The 21,463-nt window shown below is 37.5% G+C and overlaps 1 protein-coding gene across 1 annotated transcript in view; it reads right to left on the reverse strand.

The window, feature by feature from the left end:
• LOC134803392 (Kv channel-interacting protein 1) overlaps positions 1 to 21,463 on the reverse strand; it is a 68,358-nt gene that overhangs the window by 11,045 nt on the left and 35,850 nt on the right. The window contains exons 2-4 of the mRNA XM_063776211.1: positions 14,012 to 14,571; positions 3,143 to 3,212; positions 2,314 to 2,384 (exon numbers count right to left, since the gene is read on the reverse strand). Of these exons, the coding sequence (XP_063632281.1) occupies positions 2,314 to 2,384; positions 3,143 to 3,212; positions 14,012 to 14,167 (297 nt within the window). The 5' untranslated portion in view covers positions 14,168 to 14,571. The remainder of the gene's footprint in view (positions 1 to 2,313; positions 2,385 to 3,142; positions 3,213 to 14,011; positions 14,572 to 21,463) is intronic.

The raw sequence follows: 21,463 nt of genomic DNA on the forward strand, positions 1-21,463 counted from the left end.
ATTTTGAAGCATACCATGATTTTGGTGCGATTCGATAAGGATGTACCTACGTTGGATTGCCTTACACGACGACAATGAACGTACTTTCTGTAGGTACAGTCGACGTTAAAAATATGTTTACACTTTTCGCCTTACAAAGGAGTAAGGTGCAAAAGTGTAAACATATCTTTGACGTAGATTGTATCTAAGAACACACCTCAGAACACACGATCAAACCTTCTTGGCGCAGTTTGTACCATGTTTGTCGGCACATTAGTGGAAATCCAATGCATTTTTTTTCCGTCGTATTTTTTAAAGAGCATTTCTTACTAATGCTCCAACAGTCTATAGCACGCAAGTGTGAGATTGGGACAGAGTAATTTCCCGTCCCTTATCCAGAGGACTACATTTCAAAATATAAAACAATTCAAGAAATTTACCTTCTTGCCAAATTTCACCTAAAGCGGTCCAGTTGTTTAGCCATGAAAAGGCGACAAAGAGGCAGACAGAATTACTTACACATTTGTAATAGTTATTAGTACAGTTCTAATGGGATTTATAGCCATAAAGCTGATTATTTTTGACTGGTATTGTTACTACTTGGCTTGGCACCGACTTCAAACATATCAGTTGGTAACGCATAGACTTCAAAAAGGATAATATTTTATTTCATCCTTTTTGAAGTCGGTTTGCTTTTTTTTGTAAAAAGTTTTTATTGTTTTAATGGAATTTTATGCCCTGGCTGCCAGCCCTTTAATAATAATAATGGTGGGTGGTTGGATCAAGGGTCAGATGCAGAAGGCGGTAATTTTGGACACGGCGCGTATAGTACGTCGATTCCTCACTCTGCGGCCCTGACCACCGGCAGCTTGGACCCTGCCCCGCTGCCGGCGGCACCCTAGGTTAGGTTTTTTATAATGTGTTTATATATTTTTGTTATGTTTTGTAAATGTTTTTATATTTTACTTTTATACTCACATTGTAAAACCCTAACCTAAGACCCTAATTGAATAAAGAGAATAATAATAAATTCATTTATTCGCGACCAACTTGGATCAATTGTGTTAGTGACAGTTTTTATCTTAAGGCTAATGTTAGTATCTATAATATACACAATTATTTACTTACTGGCTAATTAACTACTACAATCTCATATAACTATTTCTAATAAATAAATAAATAAGCAGAAACTTTAAGCCAAATCACATAGAAAAACCGGACAAGTGCGTGTCGGACCAGTCCACCGAGCGTTCCGTACATTTTAGTATTAGTTGTTCCGTTGCGGCAACAGAAAAATTTCAACTGTCTAGCTATCACGGTTCATGAGATACAGCCTAGTGACAGACAGACCGACAGTGGAGTCTTAATAATAGGGCCCTTTAGGTATGGAACCCTAAAAACAGCTATCGAAGTCGCTCCAAGAGATATATCTCAAGTAGACATCCGATCAAACTTCAAACGCTTGAGATACCGATCTCGCCGAGTGCAGTATACACAGTGGGCTCGGGTGAGCCGATAAACTATGAAATTCGATGCCTTTAAGTTCAGACTCACGCTAGACGGGGCCGGAGCTTCCGGCGCTTCGTTTTCTATGGAAGGCACCACGTGATCACCGATCAGCCGTCATAGAAAATGACATGTCGGGCGCCTCGGCCCGGGCACGGCCCGGTCCAGCGTGTGTCATCCTTAACTGGTGATAGTAAAAGCTTGTAAGTAAAAAATCAGCATCAATAGTTGCGAATGAAACAAAATACCAAAGAAAACCAATGTCGCTATGACGGTAGCGCTAACGAGCGTAGCTTATATTAGATACCTACTCTGTTTGTCTATGACTTAGGGGTGTTAATAATATTAGTTTTTAAGTTTACGTGCTGACGCGATCGCTGGGACAGGTCTCCACGGAAGACCAGCGTCAAGATACCTGAAAGGGAGCTTGTCATCAAGCTGAGGGGAGACCTAATTCAGTGACGTTTGTTTTATACTTATAAAAGTGTTGTATTAGTTTTAAGCAATACTGTAAGCGTCCTGAATAAATTTATTTTCTTCTTCTTCTTCTTCTTAATTATAATGTTAACTAGCGAGCCGCCCCGGCTTCGCACGGGTTAGCAAATTATACACCTAAACCTTCCTCAAAAATCACAAGGATAGGTGAAAACCGCATGAAAATCCGTTCAGTAGTTTTTGAGTTTATCGCGAACATACAAACACACAGACAGACGCGGCGGACTTTGTTTTATAAGGTGTAGTGATATATAATAACATGTGGTTAAATCTGTGTGTTTAAGCCTCACGGTGTATAAATATTAATATAATGTCAGCAATCGTAGCACTTACCCTAAAGCTGATGGCTCCACTGCTGTTCACGTCGAAGGCTTTGAACACGTAGTGGGCGTATAGAGCTGAATCTGTAACAATGTAACCAATTAATCTTTTATGGATTAACCATAATTTACTTAGTGCTTGTGCACAAATCACGCGAGGTTCGATAGGGGGAGGGGCGGTCATGAAAAAATCACGATATATCACTTTGGGGGAGGGGGGTATAAGGAAACCTCACGTGTATTTTTCTACAGTGAACGAAACTACGAAAAAAAAACCTACCACATGAGTAGATACTTTTTCTCGGTTTCGTTACACATAAATATTTCACTCTGCACTTCAAAATAGCGAGTATATTTAACGAAAATAGAAAAATAAACAAGATTTTCTATATACAATACTATTTATCTTAAATACGGGTCGAATGGAAAAAAATTAAAAAAAATACACGTGAGGTCGTGTGGGGGGAGGGGGTAGCAAAAAACCTCACCAAATATCACCAAGGGGGAGGGGGGGTCAAAAAGTAGCCGAAAACACCTCGCGTGATTTGTGCACAGCCCCTTACCCCTTTTCCTTCCAAATTCGTTTGTGACTTGTGACAAATGAATTCTATTCACCTATGAACAGAATTCATTTTAGTTTAAGGTGGGTAGTTATTGGAGGCTGGCCAATTATTGACACTAAAATGAATTCTCTTTATAGGTGAGTAGAATGCATTTTTAGTTTAGGGTGGCCAGTTATTAACCGGTGGCCAGTAATTGACGATTTACCCTATATAGGTTATATTGATACTCGAATGGAATTCTTAATTCTAACATCACAATTAACTATTTTGGTTACTTACTGCCGTGAGGGAAAAACTTGGCGTAAATATCTTTGAAGGAGTCCTCTTGTACTACGCCCTCCGGACATTCCTGTCGAAGAAAGAAAACATGTTTTATAACTCATTTTAACTTACTAGTGCATCCACAGATGCTATAATTACGATGTAAGCACCCGTTGACCGGTGTCTTTACAAAAAACCGGACAAGTGCGAGTCGGACTCGCGCACGAAGGTTTCCGTACCATTACGCAAAAAACGGCAAAAAAATCACGTTTGATGTATGGGAGCCCCAATTATTTATTTTTATGTTTTTAGTATTTTTTGTTATAGCGGCAACAGAAAAACAACATCTGTGAAAATTTCAACTGTCTATCACGGTTCATAAGTTACAGTTCATGTGACAGATTAGTAATAGCAAAAAGGTAATAGGGTCCCGTTTTTACCCTTTGGGTACGGAACTCCTGTGTGTGTCAAAACTCGAGGAAATCGGCCTGTTTTGAAATCACAGAAAGTTGTGTTTTGTTCAACTCGTTAATTTTATCAGATTGACAGGTTTGATTTTGAACCCTCTCTCGCTATAACTACGGTACGGTAATTACTAAATCATAAACGTGGTTGGAATCGAGAAATCATTGCCCGTGACCTTATCGACCTCATTAGTGCTCAAACATGGGGTTATTATCGACTTCAACACGCTAGCTTGTAACTAGAACTACTATTGATACTCGAAAAGTTTTAAATTGATCGTACAATAGGGATTCCTCTACTTAAAATAAATTATTTCACACCGTGCACGAAATAAAGCACCACATAATTATTAGAAAAACATAGATAGCAGTTATTTTTAAATACAAGTTCTATTTTAATAAATTGGATTGAAGTATAAAAAGAAGGTGAGTTGACCGTGACGTCACTATACTCATTTTCATATAAATTCCATATTAGCAAATCGTTTTCACAGTTCTAAAAAAGAAGCTGATTTGACTAATAGGAAAGTAGCCAATTTTCTTCGGGATATATTCGTGGCGTCGATACTTTTCAGGACTTGAGTGATATAACTTCGAGATATTGTCGAAAAGTAAAATACAGGCCTATTCGGATTTCGAGATAATCACAAGATCTTGAGACGATTTAGAGATCAACTAGATCTACATTAGATATCGACTAGATGTGACTTGGATATGTCGCTATATCTTACACGGCGTTTTTAAAATTTTTGACGCTATTAGGGTAATTTGCCAGTAACTGGCCACCCTAAACTAAAATGAATCCTATTCTACTATAAACATAATTCATTTTAGTATAAGGTGGCTAGTTATTGAAGGCTGGCCAGTTATTGAAACCTTATACTAAAATGAATTCTGTTTATAAGTGAATATAATTCAATTTTAGTTTTGGGTGGCCAGTTATTGGCCGGTGGCCAGTTGCTGGCGAATCACCCTAAGTCCCGTAACAATGATTAAAGATTAAATCGGTGTTTTGCAGCGTAAAAAGCCATTACCTACAATATTACGCTTCAACAATGGTAAAGGAACATAATGAACCGCAGCAGGCGTCGCGTGCTGCCCACGCCGTCAACATACCGCCCTTCCTGTATCACTCACTAAACATGTTACACTGACATTTTAATACACCTTGGTACTTACTGTAAAGTTTCTGAACTTGCTTACCACGTAATAGAGCAATGAGGGCGGTAAGCGAGATTTTGTAAAAAAGGTCTGTAATTACCTACAGCCGCAGGTAAAGATCAGTTTGGGATTATTTTTAATTATATTGAAATTGATTGTTGAATTTCATAGTCAATTCTTCATCCCCAACAAACCAGTAATATGGACCCTACTAGACACATCACATACACCTTCTATCCGACAAAGAGCAACCGGCCGCCCGTATGTCTAGCGACGTCCGATTGACTCACACAAATAAAAAAAATAAAAAGTCAATTCTTCACTTGTAAAAAGCACGCTTTTTGAACGATTTAGGGGTATTACATAACTATATATATAGACTTTAAATGCGCGTTTTCCCGGAGATAAGACCTAGCTAAATCGATTTATCGCCCCCGAAAACCCCCATATAGCAAATTTCATCGAAATCGATAGAGCATTTTCCGAGATCCCCGAAATATAAAATTAATAAATATTCTAGAATTGCTCGTTTAAAGGTATTCGATTGTGCAACGAGGGGGGTAAGCGAGATTTTGTAAACGAGGTCTATACGCAGGTAAGGCTTTGGGATTATTTTTAATATACTGTATATGGGCTTTGTGATTGGTTGTTGAATTTCATAATCAATCCTTCACTTGTAAAGAGCGCGCTTTTTGAACGAGCTAGGGGTATTACATAGGTGCTATACAATGCGCTTCCTCGGCCTAGCCAATGTGACAATCACTTGCGCTTCGCCATCGAATCCCTATATGGGACTATCCCTTTCGGCTGTTTAGGGTCGTCAAAATTCAAGCCATTATCTTATCTGTGGTCGTGCAAGCAAAGGGACGTCAAGTTGTGTTAACCCTAAAAGCCCCTGTACACAATGGCCCAGCGTGGGCCAGTCAGGGGGACGCATTTATGCGTTAGAGGGAGCAAGTGATATTGCTATCTCATTCTACCGCATGGCTGCGTCCCTTGGAGTGGCCGGCGCTGGCCCATTGTGTACAGAGGCCTTAATAATGGCTCGGGAGCAATGCTGAGCCGAACGGAGCCGAGTTTGCCCGAAGGGAGGAGTTTCGCACCCCTGTCAGTACTCCATATTAGCATGACAGTGACAGTTGCGTTTCGTTCTCTACGGAGCGTTAGCGATTGGTATGTTGCCTACGGCGCCTGGAAACTCAATTACGAGTTAAGCAAACATGAAGTAAATTCTGACGTTCAATATTTATGTCGCTGCGATTATGTTTACAGACTAGTAATGGGATTGAAATGAGCTGTCAAACGTCGTGATTGTGACTGCATTTTTAGACTGGCAACATGCTGGCAACTCTACAGATTTGCACGAACAACGCCGGCTTCCGACATGTCGGAAGGGAGGAGCCCAAGCGATATCTTATCGTACAAATCATTGTGCCATTTTTTGCGGGGGGAAACGTGCACACAGTCGCACTTCTCACTCACTACATACAAAATCCAATCTGTAATGACGACTGGACGACACAAATACATAGACAAATCTTGTACACCTCGATCTCTTTTTGTGTATGGACGAGTTGTATAGGTACCTACCTATGCTTCGGCTGAGGGGAAATAGTACGAATGCCGTGTCCCTTCTCGGTGTTGCTTAGGGCTTCCAATACCGGGATCCCGAAATACCGGGATCCCGTCTGTTTAAACGCATTTTTCAATACCGGTATATATTAATGCAATACCGGGATCCCGGTATTTTCAAAAACAAGGAAAATGTGCCGATTATAACGTTAAAATCAACTAAAATGATCAAATTCGGCTGTATTAAGATTACTTACCCATTTAATTAAAGTAGATCATTTAATTGAAACAAGATCTGTGCATATGCGTTAGATAAATATTTGGTGATGAATTCTGATGTTCAGGATATTATATTAATATAATTAGTTCTTAAAATTTTATCAAACAGTAGAAAGAAATGAACTGTAGTATGGCACACGAATTTTTGGTGCCAAATTCGAATATTTATTGGCTGGTTTATAGGTTGAACTAAAAATGTGACTGGTGAAGCCAACAAGGCGGTTAAAATGATTGCCAACCTGGAGGATGAAATGATAATTATTGCAGATGGCGATTATTGTTTAATATCCTAAGCCAGGCGTGGCCCAAACCGCGATTTCGTCGCTTTGCAACAGGTAGCTACAAATACATCCGTTCCACACCAATTTTGGTGGCGACCCTTAGGCCCCATTCGCACGACAGCTTAAAAAGCGTTGCGTTAAAACCCGACGTTGGCGCTTTTTTACCGTTTCCAATATTTGTGTTCATATGAACGCTTAAAAATCACTTGTGAGTCGTAATGCCACGTACGCATCTCAGCAAAGCCATACTTTATTTGCTATTACGACGTATTATTTGAATATAGCTTGAATATTTCAGGAATTTGTAAGCATACGTTGACATTTTTAAGGTGAAACTAATAATAATCTTGACGATTGACACCAAAAATTGACACTTGACAGCCAACTGACAGCAGCGCCGGCGCTTTTTTAACGCTTGTGAGAACAGATACACGGAGTTCCGTATGCTCTATTCAATTTGACGCCAACGCTCAACGCCGAAAATCGAACAGTGCTCGATAAAAAAGCGCCGCGCTTAAAAACCGCCTACGTGTGAATACATACATGGTTATCCATTGGTGTCATTCAAACGCTTTTTTAACGCGCGTTGAAAAAGCTGCCGTGCGAACGGGGCCTTAAGCCGCGCGTGGCGCTGTCGCCACCTAGCGGCCATATCTGTCCTGATCGTAACAGACGCATTTTTTTAGAGAGTGAGTCTTCTGTACCTAGTACTATTATTTATTCTGTGACTAAGCTAAGAACATACATATCTGGTGTTACAGTGAGCCTTTTTTAAATAAAATTCAAAATTGTTAGGCGATTCATAGTCAATACCGGGATCCCGGGATCCCGGTATTGATGAAGACAGTTTCGGTATTAATACCGGTATTGAAAGAAGTCCGGTATTTGGAAGCCCTACTGTTGCTCGAAAGATTTGCAAGTTGAGGAAAGTTCAAAATTGTTGGAAATAATCAGTAAAGTTGAATAAAGAGATGAAGTATTAGTATTAAAATGGTTTTTTTATTAATACGATGAAGATTTACCGCTTTTTTCCCATTCACCGACGACATTCTACGACGTAGCGCTACCACCGTAGCTCAGCGATGAATGTGTTAAGGGTTTTCCAGAGAACTTTTAACCCTTAAGTAACTCTGTGTGTCTGTATTATAGATATCTTCACCCTTAAACCGCCGAACCGTTTTAAATGAAATTTGGTATGAAGATAGTTTGAGTTGCTTTAATAGTTTTTATTTATCATCATCATCATTATCAGGGGGTTTTCAGAAAAAAATGGTACCATTTACTTTTTTTCGAAATATCACCAACTTTTGGGTTATTTAGACTCAGAATCACGAGTATGTACGATCACTATTGAATGAGACAAAGAAAAAAAGTGTCCCACTGTTTCACACTAATTTTGGGTGTCAGATTTCAGTGACGGTCCATACAAATTGTCACCATTCCACGCGAGGTTGTGGGTAGGAGCTAGTATTTCATAACTCGACAACGAATAAAATGTACAAATCCCGTGCTTACATTGTTTATCATGTCATACGATTCTAATAGGCTCAGAAGCCTTGTAAACCAAGCCAAATTGAAATGTCACATGTACACACGAATGTCAATTGATTTTAGAACATTCTGCATTACATCGGGAATTATTGATTTAAATTGACTTTGCTCGCCCCAATTTTGCGTGTGACGACCAGGGTTTGTTTTGTATTTATTTACACAACAATTAGGTTAAATAAAAGCTTGTTAGACTACCCGTTTAATACGTCTTTGCGTGTAATGTGGCGTTAGGTGTTTTCATATTGTTGAAGTGAAAACTTCTTTAGCGGTGCAGTGCACTTTTTTTGATGGGGAAAAAATGTTAAACTCGTAACAGGTGTCACGTGACCATAATACGTAAGACTGTCATTGAGTTTTCACTTCTGACGGCACTCCCGGAGTGCAACCCGTTTTTGAGCGAATTTGACCATATTGCACAAGTAAAATTAGTTTCTTTATACCAATTGGGATGTTTCCTCTGCTTAATAGTTATTTACGATACAAGTGCGGAAAGTAAGAAATTCGCAACGAGTGGTGATAAATCAAAACACGACCGAAGGGAGTGTTTTATATCGACACGAGTTGCGAATTACCTATTCGCACGTGTATCGTACAACGTTTTACAGTACATATGACCCTTTAAACTTTTGGCATCGCACGAAAAGTGCTATTTTACGCACTCTTCTTCTAAGTCGGTCCGTCACTGCTGTGGATCGTGACTCCGCTTGCTAATTTTTCCTATGGCAGCTCTCCACTTCGCCACATTTTACGCACTAGTGCGGGAAAATAGGACCATATATACTGTAATAGTTATTTACGATACAAATGCGGAAAAGAGGAAACTCGAAACGAGTGGCGATAAATTAAAACACGACCGAAGGGAGTGTTTTAAATCGACACGAGTTGCGAATTACCTATTCGCACGTGTATCGTACAACGTTTTACAGTACATATGGCCCTTTAAACTTTTGACATACGCACGAAAAGTGTTATTTTACCAATAACCATATGTACTGTAAAATAAATTATTTCACACTGTGCACGAAATAAAGCACAAGATAATAAAATTATTAGAAAAACATACATAGCAGTTATTTTTAAAAACAATTTCTGTATAATAAATCGGATTGACACTTATAAAGTAGGTGAGTTGACCGTGACGTCACAATACTCGTTTTCATATAAATTCCATATTAGTAAATCGTTTTGTCAGTTCTAAAAAAGAAGCTGATTTGACTAGTAGGAATTCTCCTATTGCATAAAATTTCGTACAAGGTCATCTGCTTTAAAATGATCAATGGAAAGCTTGTAGCTTTGGACGTCCATGGAAAAGTATAAAAGTGCCCGATATTTGCGAAAAATTCCGCGAAGCTACTAATGTAACTAGTTTTATATTCAGAGAATTCAGACGCCATTGCGAACGCGAAACAGTTCAACTGCCGACTATATATAAATATTTAATCAAGGCAAATTGCAACAGCGCACAAACGCCTAAAGTAAAAATTCTATAAAAATAATTCCTGCAATTTCAGCATTTCACACAACAAAACGTTTGCGCCAAAATAAAACAGCTCATTTGAACGATGAAACTATCTCGAAATAACACAATCATAAAAGCTACTAGGCTAATGAATTAGAAAGAGACTGGTAGATGTATAAACAGCGTGTTAGAACGTGACGGGTGTACGTTCTCATTTCGGCTTGAACGAAAAGGTCAGTAGGTGAGGATGTCGTCGACCGTTCGCGCCAAAAATAGGAGTCGTGTCATCTTGACAGTTCGCGGCAAAGAAAGTCCGAACGTTATGCAAGTTGTATTTATAACTTGAGAATTTCAAAAGAGTTCTTTTCGCAAATGAGGCTCGCTTGTGAATGTTGAGGGTTGTTCTGTGTAACGTTTTAAATAGTGTTTCATCCGTATCACAAAATTTACTTTTTTCTCTCTGACTTTTAATAGATTCAATGTCGGGTATAAAGCAAATTTTAAGGAACCAGCAGACAAAACGACTACAATTTTTTAAGATTTACAAAAGCATGCACGTATTAAATCACTTGACATTAAATTCAAATTTTTTTTTTTTTTATTGACTCCTTAGTTATTATTATATTAAAATTAATTATTTTATGCATAAAGTTGTGGCAAAATGTCTGAAAAGCGTAAGTACCCGAGACTCGACTCTTCTAACCTAAATTAAAATAATTACAATTTACTGCTATTAATATTAGGGTGTCGCCTCTCATCAATCACTCGCTGTCGTGTCGCGGCTTTCTTTAATGAATGCAATACTCAACAAAATGGCCACCAAAGGGTAAAATACTTAATAAAGAGATTAGTAGCTTTGCGAAGGGTTGTCTTCCCATAGACAATTTAAATTTCGCGCCTTTTTCTACTAAGATAGTGAGTTTGCCAGACTATCAAACCGGCCGGTCAAACAACTTTCTCAGTAGAAAAAGGCGTGAACATCAAATTTTCTACGGGACGATTTAAAAAATGTAGGCGCGTAGGGCGCCTACATTTATCAGCCGCTTTTTTCTTCTGACGAAAATGGCTTGACAGACTTTAGCACCGACTTATAGGGATTTCAAATAAATATGCTGGCAACACTGGCGTCTGGGGCCCACCCCGAGCTCACCCCGAGGGACTACCCCGAAAAGCGAAAATTGAAATTTTGTTATCTGCCTTTTTATCACTCTTGCATATTCGAGGGATAGGGAGGCAGATTACGTATTTTCGATTTTCGTTTTTCGCCGTAGGCCCTCTGTTCATCTATCTACACCACCGGCAGCGCTGAGTATAAAAGCCAGACAGGTTGATTTGAAAAATGAACTCCCGTTTAGGAAATATGGTTTCGTTTTTGATGCATCGTTGTAGTTTGTTACCTGTCAGCTGCGTTCGCTGTAACGTGCCAAGATAACTAATAGCAGAGTTGAAAGAATTACTATAGGCAGAGACTAGTAAATATTCAAGACTAATAATCTCAATACAAAACTGCGTTGCTTGCGTTCTTCGTATTACCTTATCAGCTTTCGAAACAATTTTTTTATTGTAACAAATTTTATTGCTTTTTACTCTAGCGCCGCCCGCCGTACAGACTGTATGTACATACAACATACATACATACATACATATAATCACGCCTATTTCCCGGAAGGGTAGGCAGAGACCACGGATTTCCACTTGCTACGATCCTGACATACCCCTTTCGCTTCCTTCACTTTCATAACATTCCTCATACACGCTCGGCGGTTAAGGGTGCTCTTGACCTGCGGGCTCAGCACGGTTCCATTTTTATCGACTATCACTATGCGCGTCCCTTTCGCACTTACATACTTGTTAGAACGTGACAGGCATGGTGACAAGGGATAAAAACGCGACCGTGCTAAGCCGCCTGGCCTTTCTTCAAGATTTCCCCGATCTGATCAGAGAAAGTCCGCCGAGGTCTTCTACTTCTCCCTTCTACACTCTCTTTGTTAGCCTTCATCTTCTTGTTTCTCTGTTAGACTGTAGGTATTTTAATTTTTGTTTTACTGAGATATCAGGAGGCCTACCGCGAACCACGACGAAGTTTTGCCTCCCTGTCACACTTACGTATGAATTTACAAGTGCGATAGAGAGGCAAAGCCTCGTTCGTGCTTCGCGGTAGGCCCTCAGCTTTATATGTAGTTTTCGGTCACGTTCGATCGTGTGTAAAGCCCCCTCCTCACTCGTGCGCGAATCGCGGCGCGAAGCCGCGAACGCGAGTGTGGCGTCGATTTTCGCAGACAGCGAAATCGACTCCACACTCACGTTCGCGGCTTCACCCGCGATTCACGCGCATAGTCTGGAGGGGGCTTAAGGTGGTTCACCGTACGGCCGTTAATGACGCAGCAGCAGCACGCAGCTATAAAAGAGAGCGAAAAAGAGATATTTTGACCGCACCAAGATCGCGGCCCGGTACGCCCGTCTGTAACGGCTTTTAGATCGCACATATCCCAGAGATAGAACATAAACCCGCGGTAAATGCTCGTAACCACGGCTCAAATGCGTTTGCAATTTATATTAATAGTAAACTGCGTCCGTACTATGCAGACAACATTAACAGAACAATAGACCTTTGTTATGTTCGACTGTTCAATAGAATATTAAACCACAATCAGAACAGGGCGTACAGTTAGTATCAATAGTAACGGATTAAATAACGCGCCGAAAGTATGTGCCACAGTCTAATTCTTCTACATATAAAGTACATTACTTACTGCAGGAGGCCGGAAATCGCAATAAAATATATGAAATATGAACATTTAATTTTATTCCGAGACTATAGAGATCATAAAACAATCATTTCACAAGCTATAATTGTAATATTTGTAACAACCATATGCAATACAACGCACACAAACACGGCAAAAGCACAAACTTGTGCGATAATTTTTAAAATGATTTATGTACCCACTTTGTACCTGAAAAAGTCAAATCGAACTGCAGTCACATTATAACCTGACTTTAGCAAACGCGGCAGTATAAAGAACCTTTCGTTAGCAAACGAACATATAAAGAACCTTTTAAAACACAACGTGTGGAGTGATAGCTGACGTGCTTCCGCCGGAACCGGATGTGCTACTAATGTAGTCTGTTCGAGAAACGGAAAACGGTGAAAAATAGAGATAATATTCCTAAAAATACGTGTGATACCTCATTAGATTCGTAATGATGTCTAGAAAAATGTATTCGAAGCGTGTATTAGCACACAAAAAATATCAAAAGTTATAAACAAAAAAAGGGGGAAAAACGTAGATTTTTTTTTATTTCCCTAATATCTCAGAAAGTATTAATATTTAAGAAACCAAAATTAATATTATAATATTTTTTTTTCGTTTTCGATAAAGAAGGAATTTCGAGAAAATTTTGTTCATTAACAATTGCCTAACTTGTTGAAAAAATAACTTTAAGATCAATTTCTACAAGTATTACATTTGTTGACATGTTCTAAATACAACATTTTTTTTTCAATCAATATTTAATATTTTTAAAGTTAGATTTAATGTTACTTAATCATTTTTTCACGCCGCGCGCGTTTCTCGAAAATGAGGCGCGGAGGGCTGTGTTCAGCGTTGAATAAAAAGTATAAATAATGGAGATACAGTTCTGCAAGTATGGAATGTTTGATTGGAAATATCCTCTTCTTTTATAATATTAATTTTGGTTTCTTAAACATTAATACTTTTTGAGATATTGGGGAAATAAAACATAACTACTTTTCCCCCCCCCCTTTTTTGTTTATAACTTTTGATATTTTTTGTGTGCTAATACACGCTTCGAATACATTTTTCTAGGCATCATGACGAATCTAATGAGGTATCACACGTATTTTTAGGAGTATTATCTTTATTTTTCACCGTTTTCAGGATCTCGAACAGACTAATGGTCCTCGACAGGAAATCGGGAGACAACATGTTTTGGCGATTTAATGTCGATTGATTCTGCGATTCCTTTGGTGGTTTCGACGACGTTGGCGCGATTCGACGGTTTGGCACTTTCACGCTGTCGCTTACCAAGCCGGTGCAAAAATAGATTGTACTAACTATAAATTTTGTTTTTCAACAAATAATTAGCATCAACTCACCGTTTTAAACCCCCGATACATGACACGTATCTCCTGCTTGGAGAACTTGGTCTGCCGACACAGCTCCTCCAGGGCCACGGGTATCGGCTTCGGCGTCCGCGTCGGCTCCAACTCGTACGCGTGCTCCTCCACGGGAGACTCGGGAGGCGTCGCCATTTTGAATCTCAATTATTCGCACATAAAACTCAGGTACTCAGGAGCTTTACAAGTAGAAAAGTCTTTGCTAGACTTAAAATAGGACTTTTTGAAGTATTTTTTTGATAAACAGCGCTTGATATAATGGCAAGTATAAGCGGAAAATACACACTGAAATTGTGTGATAAAAATGTGTATGTATTTAAAAATCTCATAAAATAAGCTCAACAAGGACAAGACTGGCCCAATACAGTTTCTATTGGCTGTTTTTGAATGTAAATTTAAAACATTTTGAGAGTAAAGTGAGAAAAGAGCGAGGTACCGTGGTAACGCGTTAGGTATTTTATACGGTAAAGTTTAAATACATTTTGGCGATGAATTGACAGTTTTGAGGTTACGCTGGATGGTTGCAGGGCAGGAACGTTCTGAAACAAGGGAAATTTTAATTAAATAAATATTATTTAGCAAACTTTAGGCAGGTATTACACAAAACAAATTTGACGCTTGACATACTATAAAGGGAGATACAAAATGTGAAACGTAGCATCAGCTGAATATAAGAAAACAATTAAACTTGTCTTGATAACATTATAATCTCTGGGAAGCCAGATTTGTCAGTAGAGAATGGCGGTAAATTTAAAATAAAAAAGGTAGTCGCGAAAGATTGATCTACTATACAAAATTTAAATTACGCACCTTTTTCTACGGACAAAGTTGGCTTGCCTTGCCAGAAGAAAACCTATATAAATAAATGTTAAATATTTTAAGTTCCACAGTCTGGAAAAACCAATATGTCTATGGGAAAAGGAACTAGTGCCTATTTTTTCAAATCTACTGACAAATTGATTTGCCCGACTACATGCAGTCCTATCATCCACTCGTTACATATTCATAATTGAGAGACATATAAAACATCTCCAACTCTGCGGTGTAACAAATAGCTACCAAAACTAATTTAATTGAAAACTATTACGATTTCTTACGGAAATTGGCCGGACGCCATTTTTGCCCGCCCGCTAAAAGTTGTGAGTTATGGTCATGACGGGGTTGCCATTGTGAAAAACTTTCATTATTAAACAGGTGTTTTTTTTTATTCAGTAGGTATTTATATATTGATTTAAAAATCCTTTCTCAAGAAAAATATTTCCAGTTCTGTGTCTAAATATGTATAGATAGACAGCTACACCATTTCAAGCTGCAGGCCAAAAAAATTGGCTACATTAGCTCTACTCATTCATTTATTAGGTTATAGGTACAAGATGTTTTTTTTAAAGGACGTTAAAATCTTTTCATATAGTGCCTGAGGAAAAATGGGCCCTGTACTTTTCAGGATGGCCCTATTGTAAAGATGTATTCATTGTTAGATAGAGCTAAGAAAAGAAATTATAAAAAAGTTATATATCTACAGTTTTTGAGTTTATAGGCACTTTTATAACCTAAGAACAATATATGTATATTCGAGTCAATGGTAGAATATCTAAGAAAGATACGAATATAGGCCAATAATTTAGCATGCCAGTATTTCGACACAGGCTAGAGATCCTTCCTATCATCCTATGAGCAATGGTTGTGTAAGTAGTAGCATTACATCTATGAATGTATGACAATTTCATGCTTTTCATCACGTTTCATCCACATGTTTTCCCTTTTTTCTCAATGCTACAGGCGTCACAAAAGGGCAGCCTCTATTGTTTTCGAGGAGGCAAAGCAAATTCTGTTGCCAGACGAAAAAAAGGCATTTTTTCGCTGTAAAACGCTATAATATCACGATAAGAATCTAACCGTTTCTCGTCACAAAGTTATTTAGTCACGAACAAACATAAATACACGTATAACTTTATATAACTTAATTGTTATTTAACGTATTCATGACACGAAGGGTGAAAGTTGGTTGGGGGAAATAGTTTTGACGTTTGCGTTTATTTTTCGAGCAATGATTTAACGAGGTATTTTTTTTGTTTTAAGTAAATGTTTAATCGTAGGTATAATGTTTGTTGTATTTACCTGTAAGTCACTTACGAGGGGACGTAAAACCAGGAAATTAGAAAGGAACAAAAAATTATGCGCGTAGCGTGAAACTTGCGACGAAAGATTTCGCGATCGCGCGGGTTTTGACATTTTTAGTCATTATCTCTGAAACATAGACCTATATAATAGGGACAAGACATATTGTTCTATACGTACAATTGCTTATAGAAATAGCACCTATTTTGACGGCACACACATAAATATATATCTATCTCGTTTTTACTCAGCACTGTAACCCATAGCAAAAAAAGGTGACAGTATTTCAGTACGGACATAAAGTGTTCCATGAAAATACGTAAATACCTAATGCGGCCGAAAATCCGCCATGTTTAGTCACGCAAATGTCATTGTCTGTCAGTTCAGCAGGTACTTGTCCTGTCAAAAAGTCGTGGTGAAAATTAAAATTATTAATTATCTTTCAATATTTTGCTTGTGATTGAAAATAATTGAAGCCAAATGTGAATAATTACGTCGCGAATATGCCAGTGTGTAGTGTATTAGGGTGCGGCATAAGAAAACCACCAAATCAGCCATCTTTAACCATACACAGGTACGCTATAATTTACATGAAAAATATTGGTTATTGTTAATGTTCCTGGGAAATTTAAGGATGTTTCACATTATAAATAGCAAGGTTCTTCTGTGCAGTTATAGATCATGAAGTGATTGGATTTATTTAACTATATTTTTACGCTTAAATAATGTAAACATTTCAGCTAGGGTTGTACTTTATTTATCGACTTTGATATCGATATATTATGATTGCCTATTTATATTTTCTTATTTTATCATGCTACCCCGCTTCAAACCAACTAAATTATCTTAATTTAATAATTAAATCATTTTTATAGCTTACCAAGAAATGAACATAAAAAGAAAGAGCTGGAGATGGAGACCCTGACCGACTCTCGGGAGCACTCGGGTCCGTGGGGTCGTTACTCCACAAGCTGCCCTGCGGGCTTTTTTATATCATTATTATAGTTTTTTTTTATATAATTCGACATTAAGAGACCATATACATATAGTTGTAATTTATAAAATGGTTAATGTATTGTTATTATTTTGACGTATAAAAATGCCCTTGTGGCCTATTTGCTGAATAAATGTTGAAGAAGTTGAAGAGCGGAAGTCATTCCTTATTTTTGTAATAAAAAAATGTTCTGAAGGTGTTTTGTTTTTTTTCACCCGTCGCTTAATAAGCTTGAATTTTGTATCGCTCTCACTTATAGATACGGCGCACCAAGGTCGAGGTGCAGTGCGGTAGTGTGTTACAGACTTCAGGGTTAGCAACACAACAAAATTGATTGTAATAGAGAGGTAAAGTCCAAGAAAAACACGTACACTTATTCTGACATCCAAAACAGATGGCGCTGTACTGCGCCATGTGTTTTGCGGTCACTAAGTTGTCAAACGTCAACTTTTGAAAATCAGTGTTACCGCAAAAATCGCAATATGTATTGAGTAGTACAGCGTCATCTCGTTTACCTGTCAAATTTGAAGCACGAAATTGTCCTAGACTCCACACATCTTACTAAATCAAAGTATCTTTTCACATAACAATATACTAATAAAGAATTTTTATTTATTTACTTAGTTCCTATTAAAACATAAACTCCACAAATAATACATACTTAGTATTTTAAATAAAATGAGCCGAGAACGTTAAAAAGGTATCGATGTATCGATTAAACCTAGTAACAGTAAAAATCTTCTGGGCAGCACTAAAACCGCCATGTTTAGTTCTAAGATGACGTCACAGTGGCACGCATTATTCGTTGACGTTTCACTTCCATAGGTTTCATATTTCAGTGCTCTGAAAGTATACTTCTGTTTAAAATGTCGCTAGTCAAATGCCTCGGCTACCTATATCATTAGCTATTTAATTGCTAAAGTTATACTGCTATGGTGTGCAGGGAAACGATATATAGTAACAGCACCAGTCATGGGACATTTAAGAGGAAATTTGGAGTATTTATGATATTTCCCTTGTACATGTAAATGGTCTTCCGCTTAGCGTGTTAAAAGATGAAAGTCCTATCCGCCTTTCATGTTTTAGGCGTGTTGTATCAAAGATACTGCAATGAGTTTCCACATAATTAACAAATTAAAACTATGCTTTTTTTCTCCAGTCATGGACACCAAAGCTCCAGTAATGGGCCCCCGGTAATGGACGTGGATCCAGTAATGGGCCCCCTATAATGGACATTGCTCTATCAGTATAAAATTTTGAAATGGGGAATAAGTTATGGCAAAAAAATCAATTTTTGGTATAAGCTTTTATCGCTGAATGTATTTTTCTTTCCACAGCCAATTATTATTGTATTAGATTCATCGAGACAATTCTAATATACCCAAACACAATTAGTTAGGGTTTATTACGATAAAGTTCCCATGGCCACCTCCTGTCTCCATCATCAGATCAAGTCCATGTTATCATAATATTGCATTATCATCCGATTTGCATACTTAATTACGTACTTACACAAAATTTCAACTGAATCGGAAATCGAAAAGTGGGTCAAATTCAGCTACCAAGATTTGACCCACACTAACTAACAAGCCAAGTTAAATAAAAGTTTGGAAAAACGATATTAATTTATCCTAAGTCCGAGAATACCTCCTGGTTGACATATTTCGTAACTACATTGTACTTCTGTATTGTTTAAAACATGAAATTATGGTATGGCAAGCATCATTATGTCAATTGTCCCATCATAGGAGGTATGCAGTTTTACAGCTCCTATAATGGGATTGGGCCAAATACCACTATTTTTTTTACATCTGTGCAGTCACAACATAGTGTGTTGTATACCTTATCTCATGGTAAATGCAATTAACAAAACACATTCTAGTTTTCATCAAGTATTAATTAATTAAAATTTAATAAATTAACTCACCTCTCTTAGCGAAGTTGTTAAGAATTTTTAGTGATATTTTTTTTCAGTGGCACGACAACTTTTGGGTTGACGCACATTTCTTAAAAAATAACCGAATTTAATAAAAAATCAAACATAATCAGCTCTAGGACTCTTATTTATGATAAAAATATATCCAGTGTTTATAAACTACTTTTATATACTTATTTTAGAGGAATTGTGTTTTTTTGTCCCATTACTGGTTCCGTGTCCATTATAGGGTATACTACTATACTTACAAATGAAAACTAGACATATTTTCTTGAAAAATAATGAACGGTGCACTTTTATTTAGTCCTTAACAGATTTTCCAAAAATATTCACATTCATTTAGCCCCCATACGCACGGGAGCTTTTTCAACGCGCGTTAAAAAAGCGTTTGAATGACACAAGTCACAAATGGATAACCATGTATGTATTCACACGACCGCGGTGGCACTTTTTATCAAGCGTTGTTAGATTTTCGACTTTAAGCCTTGGTCGTTAAATCGAATTTAGAGTGTAGACAGATTCAAGCGCGTTGAAAAATCTCCCGTGCGAATGGGGGCTTACTATTCTTTCTTGACCGGGTAACAGAAATAACACTTAAAACTCCATTCCACCAAACCCTCTGATTTGTTTTTCATACCATCCCCAGGGCAGGCGCCATTTTTCGCTCGCCATTAAACTTCATTTTTATCTGTGGTAAAAAAACATTACGGTTTTTTCGGTTACGATTTAGATATGATTTATGGTTTGGATGGCGCCAACGCGGGTTTTTTGGCATTTTATAAGCTGAAAGAACTTTTTAGAGTATTGTTTTAATAAAGTTCCTTTACTCTTTTTTTTAGTCCACTGGGAATCCTTATACTTTCACCATTCGTCTGTCTGTTCGTCCGAGGCTTTACTCCGTGATCGTAAGTGCTATAAAGGCATGGATATATAAATCAATTAAATTGTACTATTGGGCAAAGAAACCATAAAAACCGTAGGTGATAGATTATATGCGTACCTAAGTATAAAGATAAAACCAAAAAAAAGGGCTGCGAGGAACACGATATTGTAAGAAAGTTGACTATTCCAAACAAAATACAATCTGAAATGTCGTCCCTAAAGTACAATGCGATGTTGCAAATGGATAAACACATTTCACGCTATTTCATTTATAAAAGAGGACACGAGCGACATAAACTGTCTCTTGCCAACAAATGTATACGGTTTAAAGTTAAATAAAGCCGGAAACGGATAAGGAACACGAACACGAGATCGTTAGGTCCCGTTTCCATGGGCATTTTACATGCTTTTATTTAAATTGCAATGTTTGTTGTTTGGGTCAAATCTAAATAAAATAAAAAACGGCCAAGTACGAGTCGGACTCGCGTTTCAAGGGTTCCGTGCATTAAGTCCGACTCACGCTTGACTGCGCATTTCTAATAGGTTTTCCTGTCATCTATAGGTAAAGAACTATTTTGTGTATTTTTTTCATAATTTAAACCCAGTAGTTTCGGAGATAAAGGGGGGATTTTTTTGGCTATTTTCTTAAATAACTTCTAACCTATGTATTTTAAAATTATAAAAATAATATTATTGAAATTCTCAAGATGAGATCTTTTATTTTATATATAACACGATATAGTTTGAATAACTTTATTTTTTAACTTTCTCATTTGGGGGGGGGGGGGGGTAAAAGTGGCCCCCATGTTTAAAATTCATTTATTTACGTTACATGTCCATCTTTGGGTCACTAATTTACATATGTGTACCAAATTTCAACTTAATTGGTTTAGTAGTTTCCGAGATAATAGGCTGTGACAGACGGACAGACAGACAGACACACGAGTGATCCTATAAGGGTTCCGTTTTCATCTTTTTAGGTACGGAACCCTAATAAGGCCCACTTTTCATTGGGATTACCTACATCTAAATTGTAAATCGTACTTATTTATGTGAACATCATAAGTTTCAAAACGTTATCCTTTTGGCTTCCTGAACAGAACTCATAAAATCGTTCACAACTCGTAAAAGTTAACGACATTACCTCGTTACATTTTTATAGCAATAATCTTATATTTACATCTTATTAACAATGTAGCTTGTATGCAAGTATGCTAAGTTTACATCGTAAAACATGCGAGTTGCGAGAAATTTCACGAATTTTCAGTTTACGAAGTAATGTGAATGTGAAGACTATTAAATACGGTTATTAAAAATTATGTTTACAGTTTTATGAAATGGTGCTTTGATGTTTATTATGAAATAAAACATGAACGTTAAAATGTATGTTAGTTAATACTGTTTCTATTCTTGCCTGTCTAATACTATACATAATTATGAATGCGACCAGTACGTCTACCACCAGTTTTGACAATGACATAACGCTCACGTCTACGTAATT

The sequence above is a fragment of the Cydia splendana genome, chromosome 26 (assembly GCF_910591565.1).
Source record: "Cydia splendana chromosome 26, ilCydSple1.2, whole genome shotgun sequence".
Taxonomy (NCBI): Eukaryota; Metazoa; Arthropoda; class Insecta; order Lepidoptera; family Tortricidae; genus Cydia; species Cydia splendana.